Source organism: Borostomias antarcticus, assembly GCF_949987555.1.
Source record: "Borostomias antarcticus genome assembly, chromosome: 15".
NCBI lineage: Eukaryota > Metazoa > Chordata > Actinopteri > Stomiiformes > Stomiidae > Borostomias > Borostomias antarcticus.
This window is the reverse complement of record NC_140248.1, coordinates 11,530,057-11,552,193: the sequence shown is the minus strand read 5'-3', so window position 1 is coordinate 11,552,193 and position 22,137 is coordinate 11,530,057. Positions and strand designations below refer to the sequence as shown.

At 46.7% G+C, this 22,137-nt stretch overlaps 1 protein-coding gene across 2 annotated transcripts in view; it reads left to right on the top strand.

Annotated features, from left to right (window-relative positions):
- pdlim4 (PDZ and LIM domain 4) overlaps nucleotides 1–15,928 on the top strand; it is a 26,767-nt gene extending 10,839 nt beyond the window's left edge. For both annotated transcript variants that reach the window (XM_084449505.1, XM_084449506.1), the window contains exons 3-7: nucleotides 2,970–3,054; nucleotides 8,705–8,928; nucleotides 9,755–9,951; nucleotides 13,149–13,293; nucleotides 14,139–15,928. In XM_084449505.1, coding sequence (XP_084305631.1) covers nucleotides 2,970–3,054; nucleotides 8,705–8,928; nucleotides 9,755–9,951; nucleotides 13,149–13,293; nucleotides 14,139–14,343 — 856 coding nt within the window. In that variant the 3' untranslated portion in view covers nucleotides 14,344–15,928. The remainder of the gene's footprint in view (nucleotides 1–2,969; nucleotides 3,055–8,704; nucleotides 8,929–9,754; nucleotides 9,952–13,148; nucleotides 13,294–14,138) is intronic.
- The last annotated feature ends 6,209 nt before the right edge of the window (nucleotides 15,929–22,137 follow it).

The following is a 22,137-nucleotide window of genomic DNA, read 5'->3' as shown; positions in this document are numbered from 1 at the left end:
GGGAAGACCTTTCTGTGAACTCCAAACGTCATGAGGAAATGTTCTGGATCAGCATGTCGATGCGAGGGTTCTTCATGTAGAGTGAAGATCCTACACAGCCAAAGTAAACCGCCCAGCGCCGCAAAAACCAAATCTCTCTCCTGAACCAGGAAATGAAAACCGACAGAGAAGGCAGAGAGGGAGGCAGGGGAAAATATGACCGAGGGAAAGTTTGAAAATCATTGCGATGACCTGAGAGAGGACCTGCAGAGAGGCCTTACTCTCTCTCTCTCTCTCTCTCTCTCTCTCTCGCTCACTTTGTCCTCCTTCTTTCTCCATCTCTCTCTCTGTTGCTCACTCTCTCCTCATATGTCTTCTCCTTCTTTCTCCATCTCTCTCTCTCTCTCTCTCTCTGTCGTCTTTCCTCCTCCGTGCATTCTCCTTCTTTCTCCATCTCTCTCTCTCTCTCTCTCTCTCTCTCTCTCTCTCTCGTCTTTCCTCCTCCGTGCATTCTCCAGCCGGGGAAGAAAAAAATAGACCGTTCCGATGTGATCCTCCTCAGAACCAGTCTCTGCAGATGCTTCCTGTACAGAACCAGTCTCTGCAGATGCTTCCTGTACTGTGTGTGTATTCATCCGTGGTCTCTTACTTGGATCCGAGAGGGAATGAGGGAGGGTTCCTCCACGTAGAACCCAAATAAAATAAAAAATAGAAAAGAAATAAGAACGGATCGCTCTCCTGCCGTGTCACTGACCAGGACTTGGACTGGAGCACTTGGACTTGTTCCCTGGGCGCCACTGATGAGGGCTGCCCACTGCTCCCGGCTGCCCCTGGAGGAGGACAGCTTGGATGGGTTAAACGCAGACAACGAATTCCATCGGCGACCGCAAATGTGTGTGTGTGCCTGTGTGTGTGTGTGTGTGCCTGTGTGTGTGTACGGATGTGTCAGTGTGTCAGATTGCTGTCTGGCAAATAAATGACTTTCCTTCCTTATATGGCGGTCAGAGTTGGGTCTTCACAGCTCTGATCCCATAACAGATGATCCCGACGAATCCCTCACGCACATGACTCAATATTGGAGGAAACATTTAAACCGGGCTTAAACAGGCCAAGGGAAAACAATAAGCTCCATTGTAACCATTGTATTGGTGCGTAGCAGTCTGTCTGTCCGTCTGTCCGTCCGCCTGCTTACTCGACCGGCCTGTCACAGTTTCCACTCATATGTCTTCGTTCTTTCTCCATCATTTATTATGATCTGTGGGTCCCGGCAAATGTCACTTCACTTTCCACCGATTAACATTTCAATAGAGCATTCATACTGTACAGTGTAGTGCTGTATCCAATCATACAAACACGACGGGGATGTTCAGGCTGGCATTCTGAGATGAGAGGGAGGGGCAGTCTGTCTCCATGGGAACGTCCGTCCCACGCGGCTCCTTAGTTCGTCAATCAAACGCTCGGCGGGCGGCGAAGCGGCTGTGATAGGAGCACCTCCTCCGCGCCTCATATCTGAGGCATTGCCTCACCCTCCTAACCGCCGCCATGCCAGCTGAGCATGCCATGACCTCACCCTCTACCCCTTCAAGTTTCCAACAGGGGGGCTCACACACACACAGACACACACACAGACACACACAGACACACAGACGTCTTTGTTGCCTCCCGTTGGTGTGCTATAGGTCTGCGTTGACATACAGTAGGTGTGAATGAGGGACTGCACAAGATGATGAGGAACACAGCTTTGGCTCCCTCTCGCTCACACACACACATGCACACACACACACACACACACAGGCTGCCCTATGGTCTCATGGTCGGATGTCATGCCATTGCCTTTTAGAAGTTGGTTGCTTGCCCATATGCTGCACTGGAACGGCAAATGCTGTGGCAACTGGGTTTTCTAACACATGCCAACAAAGATTTTCTCCAAAAGAAATTCAAGGAACATTACTCTGAATGAGTTTTACACTGTGGAGGTGGCGTCCGTTTATATCCAAGCCACCCAACCCCCCCTAGCTTTCAATCTGCACATACAATACTGGACAGTAAGTACAGAGTGCCATTAAACACACCGTGCAATGCAGTTTGAAATGAATTGCATGGTTGTATTACTCTTTGGTTTTTACGACGGATTCTAAATCAAACTGAAGTACAGTAACTCTTTGACTGGGTCTGGGTTTTGCCCAACAGCAACCATTTCAAAGTTCAGTAGTGCTTCAATGGCCTCTCAGCTGACAGCTAGCATTGCTATCATACTGTAGGTCATGCCTGTTGGAATAAGTCTACATCAGTCATCTCCAGAGCTAGTGAAGGTTCATAAGAGTTCGTATAGAGTATACCCTGTCTGACTGAGGCTAGGAGTCACTGACTGAGAGGAACATTTGCCTGCAGATCGCTTAGTTCAATTCTAGGTCATTACTAGATAATGGCCTTTCAAATGAGTGAAATTGAAGTGACAGTCTTGAGTTTTGCCAAAGACGGGAATTATAGCTTTATGAAGTGATGATGACTTTATCATTAAACCAGTCTGGAAGACGCTCATAGAGCCTTCCCCATGTTGAGCCTGCCAAATAAAAGCACGCAGAGAAACCTGTCACTGGATACTGTGTAAAACGCAGAGACCAAGCTTGTTTTGGAGCACAATGAACAACTCTATGCCATGACTACACCACTAATATTCAGCAGTGGTTAGTGGAATTTAATATAAAAGTTAAAGTCATCAACTTTTTTTTGCATGCTGTACTTAACTGCATAGTGGAAAAAGGGGTCTTGAATTATACCCATTTTTATTCCACGGTCGGAGTCGTATCCTTTTAAAACCTCATGTTATAGCAGCTTTAAATGGCTGAACAAATTAAGTGTGAACACAGATGTACAGTATATTGGAAGAGTGACAAGTTGAACCCCTCATCCTCGGGGTGTTTTTGGTGAGATGAAGAGAGCTTGTTGATCTAACTCTGAGCGCCTATTTCCTGTGTCTTTTCTTTCAGGTCAGGAGACAAAGTCTGGTCTCCAATGGTTATTGAAGATGGCAAGACAAGCCCGTACATGACCACACTGGAGTCTGACTCACAGGTAGGACGAGTCGCAGACATGATCTATGGATACAGTGATCAGACGGTATCTGCTGATACTGTATGTTGCTGTTATTCCATGCTTAAGATGAGATAATATGTCACTTGTTGTGTGTTGGAGGAGTACTGAAATAGGGACCTGATTGTTCTCCAAACGGATTACGTAGCTGCTAAAACGGATATCCAGGCAAGATGAGCTCTTGCAGTTGATCTTTTTTTTGTTTTATACTGGCAGAGAGTGCAATGAACAGTGGGAGACTCAAAGTGATGCTGACAATGAAAGACAGGCAGACAATGAGAGCATTGTGGTCAGGACATGTGAGAAATGACCATTCCTCTTGTATTGTGGTCCTTGTGTCCCAGTGTTCCCATGTTCCCCCTCAGGATCCCTGTCAACTGGTCTCAAAGGTCTCACAAAGAAGTGAAATTAAATCTGTTTGTCGGTTTGACACCGTACACAGTAGGCTGATATTGAGTTCCCCTTCGGCAGACAGACAGTCTGGTGGACGTTACAGTAAAAACCTATGGAAGCTTTTGGATAACGGACCAGGGCTGCTGAGCTTGATGTTTTGTCCCTCTATTGTGTGTTTTTCTGTGTTTTTCTGTTGCAAAAGAAAGACATCATGGTCAACTCACTTCGTGCTGCTTACATCCAAATAACTCAAATATTTTGGAATGCTCAAGGGCAATACTTGCCTGATATACGCCTCGTGTAAATATGGTAGTAATAATGTGGACATCTGTCCAGAGATGGATGAGGTGAGAGACCACCCCGTTCCAGCCTCCGGGCCAGCAGATTCCACCTCCTAAGCATCCTGGGGGATGTAGTATTTCACCAACTCCACACAAGCCCCAGTCTTGTCTTGATTAATGTGAGGAACCGCCAAAACTGAAAGAGGGGAACCATCAACTCTGTATACACAAACAGAACAGGGAACCGTCTACTACAAGTACCTATATGCCTGTGGTGTAATTCTGAGAAAGTTGATCTCTCTTTCTCCCTCTCTCTCTAACTTTCACTCTCTCTCTCTCTCTCTCCTCTCTCTCTGTCCTCCCCCCTCCCTCTCTCTTGGACCGGTTGTTGTTTTAGGAGATCTTATCTAGCCTCCAGTACCTCTCTAAAAGGCTGCTGGTGTCTACTCTAATTAACTGAATCTTGAGATGTGGAGATGGTGACATCAGCCCCACCCCCCAGCCTCATTGGCCCATGTTAACATTAGAGGGAAATATCCGCTCCCCAGAGGCCAATGAATGATCAGGGCTCCTTCTTGTTTTAAACAGTATACCTGGAAGGAGTGTAGAGGCCTCCAACAACACAGATTGTTGTCCAGACGCATGACCTCCCACCTCATCGCTTGACTGGAGACTCCAGTCCTTCATTTGGGAAACTGAGCCAGCATGAAGAGGCACGCAGTAGCAATGAGGTGTTTCCATGAACTAGAGTGTTTTCCCCGTAACCAAATCTTTTTGGATCGGGGCCTGCCCGGCTACAACACAGAGTCACACAACTATTCTGGGCATTTTCGTTTCGCAAAGCAAGTACATTTAGAAGGGAGACATTGGGTGTTTCCACGAAATCTTACTCATAGCAGGCACCTGTGTCCTACGCTTACCCGAACTGATCATGACTCATCGTGACAATCTCCATGGATTTAAAAAGGAAACTATAGGCCTAATAGTCGATGTGTTTTTTTTGGGGGGGGGGACGTAGACTCATGTCATAGGTGCAGATGTACCATTCAGTAAATGGAATTTAAGCATTGCGGCTTAGCCGTGATTGGCTTTGGAAAGTATGGGACTTGGGAATGCGGAAGTGCTAGTTGGACCACACGTCACCAAAGTTCCAGTCTCAAGCTGCATGGCCAAGCTGGCAGCAAGGAGAGCATTTTCCCAGTTAACATTTATGGGAGTTGACAGCTCAGCCCTGTGCATGACTTAAGGTCTGTTATTCTCTCACTGCTAGGAATTCGTTTTACTTCAGAGAAATCTGTATGATACAGGATCACTTTTATGAATGGAATAAGTCACTGGGCTTCCAGTATATGTCATACAGGATCATCTGCCTTCTATATAAACACCCGTAGAATCTCAAGAGTGCTGTCCAATAGCATTGGGATGCAGTATGTAGAGGGCCTTTAAAAGTGTGTGTGTGTGTGTGTGCGTGTGTGTGCGTGTGCGTGTGTGTGTAGCACTTCATTTGTTAGCAAAACAAATACCAACACAGTAATGAACTGTCTCTTTCACTGAGCCACAATCTCATAATAGGGGGAGGTCCTTCGGATCAGAAACTTGTGAACCCCCTTGTCTGGTTGTTTGTGTGCAGGCCTGGGCGAGATCGCTTGCTAATCAGGCGGTAATCCCCAGAAATGTCCATTCCTGTATTTGGCTTGGCCCTGCTGAGGCCTCCCCCTGCCTGTCCGCACGCTGGGGAGTGGACAGGGTCACGGAGAGAGGGAGAGAGAGAGAGGGAGAGAGAGAGAGGGAGAGGGAGAGGGAGAGGGAGAGGGAGAGGGAGAGGGAGAGGGAGAGGGAGAGAGAGAGGGAGAGAGAGAGAGAGGGAGCTGTGCTGTTCTGGGCTGGCCAGCCCCCGTCTGTCTCCCTCCTTCCAGCTCCAGACTGGCTCTCCAGCCCGGCACCCTGGGGTTGGATCAGGGACTTATGAAGGGCTGGTTTGTGTTCGGTTAGCAGTGCACAGCGCCAAGTGAAAAACTGAATTTCTCAGGTCTGGGGCGTAGCATGGGGAGTTAGGGTCAGGGGCTTAGAGGAGGATGGGGGTGGGGGGGGGCTGCTTTGGGAAAGGTGCAGGGGGTGGGGATAGTCAGTCCAGTGAGGACTCTCGAGGTCTGAGGCAGGCATATGATTTCAATTAGGCCTGAACCCCTCCTTTTTCCTCCTCTACCCCCTTCTCCTCCACCTCTCTCTGACCAAGCTGTGAGCTCGCGGTGCTGCTAGTAAATTTACAGCCCCTCTCTCAGTATTTATGAATAAGGGTAGCTTTAAGTCAAGCTGATGGGCCCAGGAGGGCTTCTGTGGTTCTGTCTAAACGGACCCCCATGGACTACGTCAAAACGCACGCGCATACACACACACACACGCGCGCACGCCCAGACTCTGCGGGCAGTCACCCGGAACCGCGGGGCCATGCTCGGCTACCGCTGTAAAACAGGTCAGTGAAATCTGACGACGTTCTGGATTTACGAGCAGACAGAACAGCCCCGCATAAATACTCGCTGCTTTGCTTTCTGTCTTTGTTTCTCCTCCTGGAGGCCGGGCAGAGAATGAGAGGCCACTCAATAGATCATCCCCGGTCATCACAGGCTACCTTCATCCATGGTCCACGCACTCTTTCGGAGCTCGGTTTAGGAGAGACTGAAACGCGCGGCGCGGTCATAGGCATAGCAACGCGGCACTAGGTTTGGCTACCTTTGGAAAAACAAGCTAAGGTTACCAGGCGATTTATCAGGTGATAAGATCTGATTTAGACAAGCACACACTAGACACACTGCAGAGGCGAGTGTCACCACGAGGCACCATTACCATAAAAGTGTGTTATATATGTGGCGTTTTAAAAAACCACCACTGCTGCTCCACACAGGTATAATCAATCATTTTAATGAGGCCGCCGGTATACGCTGATTTATTTAATGAAAATAATGTTAGCCTCAGTTGATCGGTGCAACTTAAAAGCACGTATGGTTCCTGAATGTTACCAAACTGGCACTTTTATAAGCTCCTCTCCAGATGTGCTGCCTTGTAAACCTGACATCCACTCGAAGCAAATGTCTTATCTGCAACTGACGCTAGGCTGAAACCAGGCCAGGTCCAGCCTGTCTTATGTGCGTGGCTGGCTTGTTTCTGTTCAGGACTGGTAGGACGGAAACTAGTCATGTCACTGAAATAGCTGTGAATTGAAATGACATGAAATAATGGCTAAAATTAAGATAGGTCTTGTCGCCTGGACACATCAGTTCCAATGCTTCCAATGCTAATCCAGCACAATAAGAGCGGGATAGCCAGTTAGCTCATGAGCTCACAACAACTAGCAGCAGCTTCCATAACATTAATTGGGGTTAGAATAAGGGTTGGGACATGATCTGATGACCTCTAAGACAAGGGGTAAAGGTTGGAGTGAAAGGATGAACAGGTGGAGGTATGGGGTATAGTCCCATAAAGTCATCCCCACCGGGTCTTGAACCCCAGTCTTAATCTGTGCCTTCATTAAGGGGATTGCGATGACGCCTGGGGGTTCGTTTGCCAAGGCCTTTCAGCAGACATGTCAGTCCGGCCACAGTGAGTGCTCTGGGCTGGACGGCCTCTACCATTATCAGACCGAGAGAGGTGCTGGAGCCCTTCCACACGCCATGTTTACACAGATTAAAGAAGTCATGAAAGGAAGAAGTTTACCGTCGTGTCACTGCAGGAGCACTCTGTAACACAACACCCTCTTAATCCCGCCACTCCTCCTCTTAGCCGTTGTTGTTGCGGCCCAGACGTGCCGGTGATGCTCCACTGATAAGCATCAGCAACTGTGAGAGTGTCTGCTAAGCGCTGAGTGAAGAGGTAATGTGATAAGAGAGCGCCGGCGAGCGGACGGATGGACGGGGGGGGGGGGCTCAGCCTGAGTCTCGCCCCAAACGACCTCCGCCGTGCAGCGTACTTCGGAGCCGGAGGGCTGGGGGCCCAGGGCTCGAGAGCCCAGGGATGGCGGGGGAGGGAGGTCGGGGGTGGGAGTCTGGAGTGTTTAGGCTGGAGGGGAGAGGGAGGACAGAGTGTGCTGGAGTTATAGACCCAGTCCTGATGATGAAAGGGGTCTGGGGGGGAGGGGGGGGGGTTGCAGTCTGCCTCTGGGGTGGAGAGGACAGGAGGAGAGGGGCTTGAGATCTGGCCCAAGTCTACGGTTTGCGATGTTGGCATTGGGCCCCGGGTTGGGGTTGGGGCTGCGCTGAGCAGTGATTACAGAGACGTATAGTGTGTGGGTGGTCTAGGCGAGGCGGGGGGGGGGCGGGGGGGGGGGGGGGGGGGCAGGGAACAAGGACCAGACATCTGCTGAGATGACAGGGGTTCTGAGTGGGGGAAGTCTGAGAGAGCTTCCTGCTGGGGACTGGGCACTCCACACACACACACACACACACACACACTCACACACACAGTTATGTGGAGTGGCAACTGTGCCACCAGGGACCATATTGCGCAATCTTTAAACAAGTCACTGTGGTTCAGATGACATGTTTACACTGGAGCATGCGACAGGGTAACAGTCCACTGCTATCATTGTCGCAGGTATTCAGCAAAATGCCAACAAACAAGATTCTACGACGTCGGCAAAAAACTCAGACACTCGACTTTATCTAGTGTCGCAGACAAGATGGACTGCGCACACACACACACACACAATATGCACTCATCAAAAAAGTACACACTATCGTCAAGTACATGGGGGTAAGTTTATAAGTCAGATATTCACACAGGGAAGTCCATGCAGATCCACGAAAGGCGTTTTGTCCTCCATGCAAACCTAACTAACTCTTGCACACATCCATATAAGCTACACTCTATTCCATCTGTGGACCAATCATTTTGTTGTACCACGAAGCTGTAAGCTGGAGCGCCAACATCTCTCCTTCATCCTCCTCTTCCCTTCCTGTCTACAGAACTTCCGGCCCATCAGCAGCAGTTCGGGCGGTTACAGCCGGAAGCCTCCCTCCTACACCCCCGAGCCCCCCCAGCTCGGCCACGGCAACGGTCACCACGGCAACGGGTACGGCAGGCCCACCAACGGACAGTACAACAACCCAGCCAGCCTCTACTCGCACAACAACGGCGAGCGGGCCCTGCCAAAACACATGGGCGGCCTCAGCCTCAGCGCCACGCACAGGTCAGCCGCGCAACACACTCACACACACACACACACACAAATGCAAAACAAATAAGCATGCACACAGGAGTCACATTCACACACACACACTCACACACGTGTAAAACAAGGAGTCATGCGCGCACCCACACACACGCACGCACGCACACACTACCCCGTGGACTGGAAAAACGATTTTGTTGTGGCGAGGCCATCTCAGGTGTGTAATAAATGTGCGCGGCGTTCCAGAGGAATAACCTCTGCACTGCTCTGAGACTTCCTCTGGCCCGGCCTGTCGGTCCCGGTCGGGTCTGCCGCCTGCACACCTCTCTCTCTCCCCCGACCCTGGGGTAAACTGTTCCTCCTTGGCTCCCGTAGAAACGCAGGAAGACAACACGTGCTCTGCCATGACAGAACCTGACTGAGGGCCATGTTCACAGAGCTGTGTAGAATCTTGGGGCCCGGCCAGTGAATAGTCAATGGACTACACATCCTGTTTGGACTGGGTGTACCAACGTGGAACTGAACCTGTAGCAGTGGAGTTTGCTGACATAATCACATATGCCTTGATACATGTGCATCATCTTCTACACATTATATTTGTTTTTATTCCTCCATAAAAAATATATTTCTAGAAGTTTTGTCGCACTGAGATTCATATTTCCTCTTCAAAGAGAGAGACTGGTTCTGGGGTGGCGGGACACAAATGTTCAGCTGACCACTAGTACAGCACAAAATCAAAATCGTTGTGGTCATTTCAGGAACTGCAGCGCTAGGCCACTGCCTTCCTCTGCGTTGAAATAAGGAACCGACGTCATCGTTCGTCCACCTCTGTCGTCTCTTTCAGTCCCGAGCCTCCGGTTCGCTCCCCGGTTCTCTCCCCGGTTCTCTCTCCGGTTCTCTCCCCGGTGTCCCGGAACGGCTTCGAGGCGACGGAGTCGGACGTCTACAAGATGCTGCAGGACCCCGAGGAGCCCGTCTCTGCCCCAAAACAGTCGGGCTCCTTCAGATACCTGCAGGGCATCCTGGAAGCCGAGGACGGAGGTAGGCTCCCCCCCCACCCTCTCTCTCTCTCTCTCTCTCTCTCCCTCTCTCTCTCTCTCCACTGAGCTCTTTGTGTATGTCACTCAGCGTATGACGTAGGTATGGAACATGCTTGTATATATATATGTTGGGTATATGTTTGCATACTTAAGTTAAATATTTTCCCCTGTGGCCTTGGGGTGTGTGAGTTTTTCCAGCCGCAAGCACCATCCTGACTTGTTTGCATGGCAGGTCCCTGAGAGTGGAGCGTCCTGGCATAGTTTACCTTTTATAGACTGAGAGAGAGAGAGAGCTGGAGCGAGAGGGAGAGAGAGAGCTGTAGAGAGAAAGAGAGAGAGAGACAGAGAGATGGAGAGAGAGAGGGCTAGAGAGAGAGAGAGAGAAAGGGAGAGAGCTGGAGAGAGAGAAAGCACCTTGTAAACTCCTGTGACGTTGACCATGGCAGGGACCGTATGGGTCAGGCTAATCCCTGGAACAGTAACATTGCATGGATCATTCCATATTGATAATGCAATCATAACACACGGTTGCATGTGTACTGTATCTTTTGAGTTCCTCAATGATCAGGATCCCTCATTGGAGTCAGTATGAAAATGTGTAATTTGTATTGGACCCCATGTTTAATGCCATTCCGTAGCCTATTCCATTACATTCCAGTCATAAGACAGATCCGGCGGAAGCTCCCCTATTGGATCCCCCGGGGGTCCAAACAGACAGGATAATCCATGTGACAGGGCTCCTGTCTGCGCTACTTAATGTTTTTGGATCGGTTCCAGTCCGTGTTATTCTTTGAATTTGGCACTAATCACTTGCAGGTGTTAAAAGGGATTAAGAGAGAGGGGGAGGCCAGTAATGGTTTGAACACAATTAGATTAAAGGGCACCACCTAGACCATAGACCTCCTGTCAGTCATCTGTCTGGACTGACAAAGGCTTGGTTGGTTGACACAGTGGTTAAGCTAAGCCCGTGTTGAGGTGCGGAGGACACACCTGGGGGTTGGATCTGAACTCATCCCATAAGCCCTAGCTGTCACTCGGTTGTTACTGTGTTCAGTCAGTCTGAACTGCTGCTGTGGAAATCTGTTTGTTTTTCAATGCTCTGAACCCAAGCCCAAGGGCCAAGTTTTTAGGACACTTTTGAAGGAAGCGTGTTAACGTTGAACTATAGCTAGTTTAGAATAAATGAGAAATAACAAGTGTTACAATGTGGACACTATTTTGTCCAACCACTGTAAATGTTTTCATCCTTCCTAAGGAGCAAGGCCTGTTTTGGAAAGTTCCCAGAATCCCACAGGCTCTGACCAGCTGTGTTGTCAGTTTTGATAGAGGAGGAACGGGGTGAAGCCTTGTCCCCGATGCTGGTCTTCAGTCAGCTGTCAGATTCCCCTACCGCCAGTTTGGTGGAGGATCCAGGGAGGGCAAACTGACCCTGGATCTGTATTCGGAGGCAACTTGACCCCAGAGGAGAAGATGGCAGGAGGAGCTCTGTTGTTCTCTGTTATCAGTACAAAGAAAAATGAATCATCAATCAACTCTGAATCCCACTGTCAGACTCCCGCCAGGGCCGGCTAACCTCTCCAGGTTGTTTAAATAAGAAGACTAGATAGGGTTACAGACCATGTATTATTCTGTTTATTTCTCTAGCTAATGCCCGCTCCCCTCCCCTTTCTTCCCTGTGGGGTTATGGGGTGTATCAAAACCGCTGCCCAATCGTGACTATGATAAATGGATGGAAACTCACGCTCTGGCATTTCTCTATGAGGCTGATTGGGGACTGTTTGTGGGGGTCAGCTCTCTGGTTTGTCTGCTGGATGGGACACGTGATCTGAGGTGCTGCGCGTAGCAGCAATGATACAGTCGGGCCCGAATACTGTTTACAGTTCGTCCTGGCTGCCCGGAGACGGCGTATCTACAGTAAGTCTGTTATGATCCTCCCGATTCCCTCATCCAGCTTGCGAGGGTGTGATTAAGATTTAGATCGTTACGTCAGCCAGCAATTATCACAGTAAGAATACACCCGCGTGCCCCCCCCCCCCTGCGCTCAGAGAGTGTTGGTTCCTCGGTGTGTGTGTGTGTGAGAGCGATGGAAAGCGGTCCGTGTCAGGTGCCGGGTCGCTCGCCCGCCGGGTCCCGGCCCACGGCGCCAAGCTGGTGGCGCGCTGGGATAACGGCCTCTCCTGGCGTAGCACCGGTGGCGAGACCGGAGACGCGCTAACAGTGGGATTGTAGCACGCTGGTGTGATGGTCTGGCTGCTAGTGTGTAATGTTTGCTCCCCCAGCTGTCCGCCTGCCTGCCTCTGTGACTAATGGACGTGTTCCTGGTTTGGCAATCGCCACCGCGGAGAAACTCTCTGACACGTGAACAGATGGAGCAAAAGATCGGAGGGGGTGGGTGAGAGAGAGAGGGAGAGAGAGAGAGAGAGGGAGAGAGAGAGAGAGAGGGAGAGAAGGAGTGAAAGAGAGAGAGCAGGACGGAGAAGGAGGAGGTAGTGAAAAAGAGAGAGCAAGAGAGAGAGAGCGGTTGTCAGTCTGATCCTGGCCCTGGCCCTGAGCCTGTGGCCCTGCCGTGGCCCCTGGGTGGGGTAACACCGGGTAGCACCGCTCCGTGAAGGGGAGTGTCTATGAGCGATGGCGGCGCGCTGAACGGGAGCTAACCTCCGGGCCTCGGGAGGGAGGCGTGAGGAACATGAATCCCTCCTCACGTCCTCTCACCTCCCACGGCTGAAAGCTGCCCTTTAGACAGGGTGACCCGGAACCTGGCAGGTTCAGAGTTGGTTCGTCATCTACAGGGCCGAGCCCCGGACCTCAGCTATGTCTCTCTGGTGTTGTGTTGTGAATTCAACCAACTGAAGCTGTTGTTTAGAATGATGTTGTAACATACAGTACAGCACAGTACAGTACAGTACACACAGGCAGGCCAAGCAGCGAGCTCAGACTGTGGACGTGTTTAGTTATGTTAGTCTGACCACAGATGTGGCTGATCCGGATCTGAACCCCCCCCCCATACACTTCTGACTGTTATCTTTGTTTTAATTGAGTTGTGTTCTGTTTTGTCTCACTCGTACGTGTTTTGTTTTCTTGTGACGTGTGTGTGTGTGTGTATGTGTGTCTGTGTGTGTGACGTGCGTGTGTGTGTGTGTGTGTGTGTGTGTGTGTGTGTGTGTTTGTGTATGCGTGTGTGTGTGCGTGTGTCCGCAGGTGTGTCTCCCACAGACAGAATGAGAAGCTTGAGGTCTCCCGTCCGGTCGCCCGTCCCCAAGCTGGGCAGCCCCATCCCCCCCAGCAGCCACATGCCCGGCCTGCAGAAGCTCCCACAATGCACCCGCTGCTGCAGCGGCATCGTGTGAGTACCCGTCTCGCCCACCTCTCTGCACGGGCTCCCTGGACAGGCGGGCGACAGGAAGTACTTGTAGGAGTAAGCCAAGAATCTGAAGTTTGCATTGTGCCCTTCACTTCTAACATTACAAATGCTCATATCAGGTCATGCTATTGATATTGTGTGATTATCAGTGACCTAACCGACTTGGAAACATGAGTTCTGTTGTTCCGTGAAACACTCAAGGACACAAGGCTGTAGGCCTGCACCGACAGGCCCTGTTCCTAACAATAGTGCCGAGCAGAAACAATATCCATATATCGTTTTTAATGATTACACCAAACCTGTTCATGGCCCGCGCCTACCCAGAAACTCACAGGTGGCAGTTATCCCCCCCTCCCTGTGAACGGCACCCTGGGTAAACAGTGATGTCACCCTTGCTAGCAGGCGGAACAAGAGGCTGTTGTGAACGTGTGGCACAATGAGGCCGTTATGAGAGAGTTTGCACAGGGCTTTCAGGTGGAGCTGGAGCTCCAGCACTTTATCTCCTGCTGTAGACGACTGTGTCTAAAGGTGAAAGTAGAGAAGATAAAGAGACAGATTCTCAGAACATTCAAAATGTTTAAGGGACTTATAGCGGTTGTAAACATAACTCAGCTCATACTGTATTGATAATGCAAATCGACAGGGTCATGAACACATGCTTAAACTGATACCGATACAGTATTTGCACTTAGACAAGCATATAGTTGTTATTCTATCACTTTTTCTATCGTCGTCAGTGCACATTTTCGATATGCAGTTTATGTAGTCAAATATGCAAACGAATGCTATTCTGATCCCTGTGCTATGGGCTGTGTGTGTCCCTACAGGGGCACCATAGTGAAGGCCAGAGACAAGCTGTACCACCCCGACTGTTTCATGTGTGACGACTGCGGCGTCAACCTCAAACAGAGGGGCTACTTCTTCATCGACGAGAACCTGTACTGTGAGACCCACGCCATGGCGCGCGTGCAGCCCCCGGAGGGCTACGACGTGGTGGCGGTCTACCCCAACTCTAAAGTGGAACTGGTCTGAGCAACAAGACAAGATACCCCAACCCCCCACCCCATCCTGACCCCAACCCCCCCAACCTCCATCCCCCTTTTCAGTGCTCATCCTCCAACACGTGCCTCTCTCATCTGGGGGGTGCTTGACATACGGCAACACATTTGTTAGGAGCTTGTGGTTTTTTCAAGGAGGGACGACTTAGTAGTATATATATATATATATATATATATATATATATAATCAGATTCAATGGTTTTCTTAGGATTAGAAACTTTCAGTCTTATTCGAAGCTCGAATCCAGTTTTCAACGGTTTCAAACCCTTGCTTGGATAGAAAGTCAATCGAGAGGGGAGATATTGTTTCATTGTAGTTTCATTGAAAGTGAAGAGGTTTTTGGTCAGGTTTCTCTTAAACCCTTTCATATTTACAGCATATCCTCTGATAGACTTACATTTCTTGCAAGCTTTCACACCTGCTGACGTTTTCAGACTGCATTCAGCTTACAGTACCCTACTAAAAAGGGTAAGTTGTCTCTGTATCAATAGCACTTTTAGATCATGTTGAAAAGTAAGCATTGTTCAGCCAACTGATGTATCTCATATTGCACCTCTGCCGATTCTGTGGTTAATTCTAGATATGGTTAATGGGTCAAGCACCAAACGTCCACCATTCCTCACTCTGTGGTTTGCAGTTTAAGACCCCTTGATTGAGTACATCTGTATGATAGTGTTCCAGTTGGACTCCAGACAGCAGCTGGCCTCTCCCACTTCAGATTTTAAAAATCTGAGGAGGGGACCAGGGGCCTGAGACAAGGCTGTGCTGAATGGTGAAAACCAGCTCCAGAAACATCGAGGACCAGCATGTGGGAATAATATTCATTTGTTTTGGGTCTTGGCACACTATACTATAGTGTAGATACGCTACAATTTTTGTTGGCTGAGAGGATGGCTTTGGAAGAGTGCAGAGTTTCTTTTTCTTGTTTTGAGTTAAAATGTCTAGTCACAGCCAGCTCCAACAACTGAGTCAAACTTCAACATTTCATGTAAGAGAATAGGGGGAGGGGACATGTATGTGTTTTTGGAAGTGGTACAAATGATTGTTGAGAGATCCTAAAAATAAGTTGTCATTATTACTTAAACATGTGGCCATATATCACACAGCTTGGGGAAGAACAGTGAACTAAGTGGTTGGATGAAATGGAATTTATTATTATTTGAACATTTTTGAGAACTCCTGATTTTGAATGAAAAAAACAAAACAAAGAAGCTGTCTGGGCTTGTTCTGATTCTCCACAGTGACCCACAACAGCTGCTGGAACGCCAGCCACCACAGTGCAGCCATTCTATGTAAATTATGTGAAATTCTATTGTCATGAATGATGTTGGTATTCTAGTTTCTTAGGTATTGTATATATTTGTTTTATTATGGACGTTTTAACAAACATAACGTGTCACTCTGCCTTCACACATCCTGTGCCCTCTTAATGCCTATCGTGTGCAGTCACTGAACCCTCTCTGTGTTTAACTTATTGTTTTGCCTACACATTTTGTTCTCGTTCTCTTACTCCAGTTTTTAAGTTTTTAAGATATAATAAAGTGAGAAATGTATTAAGATCACAAATGACTGAATATTCTTCACAGGCCAGTTGTGTCGTGGTGAATGCTTGAAGAAGTGTGTTTTATCCATCAAATCAATCGATCAAACTTTATTTGTATAACACATTTCAGAAACGAAAGCAAAACATTGTGCCTCACAACAAAATACAATGGAATAAATAAGACAGATAGTAAAAGGCCACAAGACTAAAATAAATAAAATGCATTAATAACATAGTGAGCATAATACAAAAAAGAAACTTGAGAAGAGGCTAACAAGCTAAGAACACCCGGAAGCAAGACTAAAAAGGTGGGTTTTAAGAGCTTTAAAAAAAAATCTCCACAGTCTTGGCTCCTAAGCTCTCAGGCTATTCCAGAGGCTGGGGGCATAAAAGCTGCCTCTCCATATTTCTTAGTCTTCCCAGGCCTTGTTGTAGTTAAAAGGCCAGTACCAGAGGACTGCAGGACTCTACAGGGCTCATACCTCAAAAACATGTCTGACATATACTGTATTGCGGTGCACTAAGAAATTAACAAAACAATCTTAAAATCAAGAAACTCACAGGTAGCCACTAGCCAGTGAAAAGATGTTTTCGATTCTGTATAGGGGTTACATTCAGAATACATTAAGCATGATTCGTTCTAGGTCATCTTCACAATACATCAGCATTGTCACATACAGTATTGAAGTTAAAGATTAAAGAACTGATACATATTTGATGTATGCCTCTATGTCACAATATCACATGTCCAGATTAATTTACAGTATAAGGATAGGCACATAGGTACGCGAAAGTAACCATGGAAACTGCTGACATGTGAAGTGTTAGGGCTACTGTAGATGGATGGGAAAGTCCAGTAATCATTATGCAGTGCACTCCAAGTTAACTGGTAACTTGTCAATTATTGAGCAAGAACTGTGATTGGATGGTAAAGGGATGTTAACTTATAGTAAGTCGAGAGGAAACATAATAATGTTAAGTGTGCAGGTATGTGCATAAAATCAGCACATGCTCAAATTGTTATACTGACTTAATTTTCAGTAAACCTCAGGATCCATCGAACTCTGGTAGCGGCGTGTGACAACTGTTTAAGAAGGCCCTGGACATCTGACCCACAAGGGTTAATATTCAACAGTGTGCTTTCTGTCTGGTCTTGGTCAGTACTTGTGCATTATGTATGTTTTGCAGCTGTCCAATTGCTTTCTTGGGTAGGCCAGATGGGAGAGCATTTCTGTAATCGAGTCTGCTTGTGATAAAAGCATGAATACATTTCTCAGTGTCTGCTGAAGAGAGAAATGGTCACACCTTGGCTATACTGTATGTTCGTCAGGGGGCAAAAAGCGGTTTTGGTCATATTCTTAATATGTGCTTCAAAATTAAGATCAGAATCAAAAATTGCACCACGGTTTTTCATCTGGTTATTAGTCTTTAGTGGCTGTGAATTAAAATGTGCAGTCAGATTCTCTCTCTGGTCTTTGGAGAGCTCTGTCTTGTCCTGGTTTAATTGAAGAAAGTTTTGAGCAGTCCGAGTATTTATATCTGCAATACAGTTTAAAGGATTTTGGGTGGGGCTCCAATCCTCGGGTAACATAGAGATGTGAGTATCGTCAACTTACGTCAGCAAGTTGAGTATCGTCTGCATAGCAGTGAAAACCAATACCATGTTTCCAAACGATGCTGCCAAGGGGTAAACAGTATAGGGCCCAGAACTGAACCTTGTGGAACACTGCATGTTATATCAACTATCTTTCCTGACTTCTATCTGTCTGGCTCTGTGCTCAGCGAATGTAGTGACATCACAAATCTGGGTCATATCATCTCCCATGACCTGTCTGATGACAAGGACATCTTTAGGCAGCGTCGGAAGCTGTATACTCAAGGGAACATGCTGTGTCGCAAGTTCAGCATGTGCACGATTAATGTAAAGATCTCACTCTTTAAAGCGTACTGTACACCGTTGTATACTGCCCATCTGTGGTGTGGATATAAGCGAGGCAGCATCAGAAGGCTCACTGTGGCTCATAATGACAGCATGAGGCTGCTGCTGAGAGCTCCAAGAAGCTCCAGTGCAAGCCATATGTTTGTATGTGTCGGGGTACCTACCTGTTCTGCTGTGCTTCGTAAATTGATGTATAGATTTATGTGTAGGGCATCTGAGTCAGATAATGACATCATTACTGTCATAACTAACCCTCTATGCAGTTCTGTCAGATTCTCTTCCAGCCTCTGGAACCATTGGTGAGCCTGCATGTCAGAAATTGAGCTATGTGGAGGGCTTTGTTGTTTTTTTTTACTTATTTTTTCTTATCTTTTTAATGTGCTGTATTTTACTGTGTTTTTATTGTGATATTTATCCCCCTGGGTCCAAAATAAAGAATTGAATTGAATTGAATTGAATATCTTAGAATTTTGGTCACCAAGGGTGACAGAAAAATTTCAGCCTGCTAGATATCCTGAGCCAGTTAAGAACATGGCCGGTCAGGCTGACCCAGGTTTCAGATCTCTCCATGAGGATAGCGTCATGGTCTACAGTGTCAAATGCTGCACTTACAGTAAATCTAGAGATACAGAACCAAGAACTTTTTGGCATCTGTATTTTCTCTAAGATCCTATAGTACTTTACCTAAGGTTTTACTATCTACTTACTGTAAAGCCCAAGAAAAACACAGACCTGTAGTGAAGGCCTTTATTCTGAGTTATATCCTGCTCTGACAAGGCAGTTTCTCCAAAGCATGTTGTCAGACATCCGGCCTGCACTCACACCATCTGACCCTGATCCAAAGTCTCATCCACTACTTACAGACCTTCATCCAAAGTCTCATCCACTACTTACAGACCTTCATCCAAAGTCTCATCCACTACTTACAGACTGTCATCCAAAGTCTCATCCACTACCTACAGACCTCCAATTTGAGTGTACAATTGTCACACCACAAAGCCAGTTTCATGTTGTCACAGTACGTCCTCTTACACAGTTTTTATGGCCCAGTAGGACAAGTGCTCCGTGTTGAATTTATAGCAGCGTCCATAAAAGAGTCAAAACATTTGAAATGTGGCACATGACATAGAAGCGTCTGTCCCTTTCATTAGATTTATAGCAGCGTCCATAAAAGAGTCAAAACATTTGAAATGTGGCACATGACATAGAAGCGTCTGTCCCTTTCATTAGATTCTAACTATAGTACCGAACAATGTTCAGACCATATACTGATCCTCTGTCTATGGCACTGGGAATAAGTGGATTTTCCTCACTGTTTTCCTGCACCCAATATTAAAAAACGAGTTGACTCTGGATGTAACATAAGAAGCGTGTGGTTAGTTTGAGGCTGAATGTCAAGCTTACCAAGCAGTCGTGATGTATTGCTCAGCTTCAATGGTTTTGATGCTAATCAGAAACAGAAGGCAAGGGAGCCCTTCATACCCCATTAAACGTCTTAGGCTTTAATAATTCATTTAACAACCACACTGACTGAGGGGTGGAGAGAGGGGGAGAGAGAGAGAGAGAGAGAGAGAGAGAGAGAGAGAGAGAAAGTGTGTGTGTGTGTGTGTGTGTGTATGTGTGAGAGAGAGAGAGGGAGAGAGAGAGAGAGAGAAGGAAAGAGAGCAGGTGACAGACACACAAAGGTGAGAGAAAGACAATGAAAGGGGTAGAGTGAATGAGAAAGACATGGGAGAAAATGATCTAGAACTCAACAAGAGAAAGATTGAGGGTGTGCGTGTGTGTGTGTGTGTGTGTGTGTGTGTGTGTGTGTGTGTGTGAGAGAGAGAAAGAGAGAGGGGGGGGGGGGAGAGAGAGAGAGAGGTGAAGGCAGGGACGTCCGGGAGTCAAAGTAATTAGTTGAAATTAATCATTCTATAGAACAGTGTTGTGGTTTAGCAACATGGTGAACAGTGACTACTGCAAAGTAATTCCCAACCGCCAGCTAACAAATGTCACACACATTGTACTGGCTGCTAGTCACTAGTCAGTAACCAAACTGAAGTGGAACGTGACTGGCTGACAAGAAACCAGTCTACACATACTGTACTGTAATGTTCTTCAGTGTCTATCTGTGTTGATAACTCACAATCCTCCACCAGGCATGCAACACTGTTGGAAAAGGCCTTAGGTGATACACATCACATTATAGTGATGTGTAACTTTTGACATGCTTGGTATTGTTTCTCCGTAATAAAGAACTAAGAACTGTTGTAAGTCTTGACTAGGAAGCTTGAGATGATGTTATGAAAGCAAGAGGAAGTTATGAAAATAAGAAATGTCTCAGCATGACTGTGCATGGTTCTACTCTTGAGGATTCAGTGCTTGAGGATGTATCATTCTCCTTTGCATTGCAAATTAACATTTCAGTCGAAAACTGAGGAGAGAAGCACATCTGTCTGGATATAGGTGAACTCCAATAACAAGGTGCTCTTTGGGAACAGGTGAAAAGATAACAGTTGAATAGCCTTTATTAAATGGCATAGCAATAATTAAAACCATGATGAAGGCCTGTGGTGCCACAATGTTTAGATGTGTGGTTTTAATTCTTGCTGCATTAGCCATTTAACCCTGTAGCGCCTCTTGTATCATATTTGATACCCTGATTTGATAGACCTATTACGTCATCAACATAATCAATACTTTGTTCAAAAACCTGTTGTGTACAATATGATACATGCCCTCTTCACCCTGGAGCATACCATTTGTGCTGCAAGTATTCAGAGGGCCTCAGATGGTTTGACCCAAGATGTCTGATTGCATATAATTTCCAGCTGGTGCTAGCAGTGAAATACATTTTCTGTTTTGAAGAAGTTCTGGTAAGTTTTGCATTTATATCTTTAGTAATATTTTGAAATGAATGTTAGATTAGTTGAAGTAACTTATAATTACTTCAAAATTTTGCATTTTCGTTTATAGTAAACCGTGTAGAAAATGTGTGTATCAAATTTGATACAGCAGGTATAATATAGTATGTAATGACATGTGCTAGCATGTTTTTCTCAATCATCATTGTATTGTTTTTCTTTTTGCAATGTGCATTATTCTTACCTTAGTGCATAATACACTGTTTTGATGATTTGATTAACCTAATTAAAGTTAGAAATGTGATATTTTGAACAAATATTTATAAGTAGACTAATCTAAAAAATATATATACAGCATCCCCGACCCTGCAAGGGACGTGCTTCAATAGTCAGTCAGTTTGAGTAGGTCACGTGAGTCCCACTGTAATTGGATCGTACCAGTTTTGCTATAATTTAACCAAAGAACATTACACAATTATATAATTTTGCTGTAAATGATCATTATATTGATTTTATTGGTATATGTCTTACAGTGTATACAGTATTGTTTATGTTTCAATCAAACTCAAAGATTGAAATGTGTTCTTTAGATCACACATTTAGTCAAAATTCTGAATATTTTGAATAATTGCCATTGTAAAGCGCTTTGGGTACCGCTAAGGTGGAAAAGTGCTATATAAGTGCAGTCCTTTGACCATTTATCTCTGCATTTTAGATGGCGAAAAGGTACTCTGTGCAAGATGCCCTGCGCATGATTATGGATGGAAATTCCAGTGACATGGAGCAGTTAGGGGATGAGGATGATGATGAGGAGGATAAAGACTGGACTCCCCCAGCAAATCTGGGAGAAGAAAGCTCATCTGGCGAAGAGGAAGACTTGCAAGAGGGTGATGACCACATAAACACAGAAGAAGAGACATCAACTCTTCCAGCAGGAAAAAACCACAAGGTACGCATACTCACTCTCACTCTCTCTCTCTCTCTCTCTCTCTCTCTCACACACACACACACCTCTGGACTATGTAGGGGTAGTACCTATGCCTAACCACCCACTGCTCTCTGTAAAGCGCATTGTGTTGCCTCTGTGTATGAAATGCGCTATACAAATACAACTTGATTTGATTTGCAGGTTTTGCCAGACAACTACTTAACATCAGTTCCATTAGTCGAACGTCTCAGGGATAGAGGAATCTACTACCTAGGCACCGTCCGAATGAACAGGGTACGAGGAGACTGCAACATGATGGATGAAAAAGATATGAAGAAAAAAGGAAGAGGGACCATGGATTTCAGAGTAAACCAGGAAAAGATCATCATTGTAAGATGGTGTGACAACAAAGCTGTGAACCTACTGTCTTCTTTTGTTGGCATCGAACCAGAAGGACAAGTGAAACGTTGGGATCGCAAAACCAAAACATATGTAATGGTTTCAAGACCAG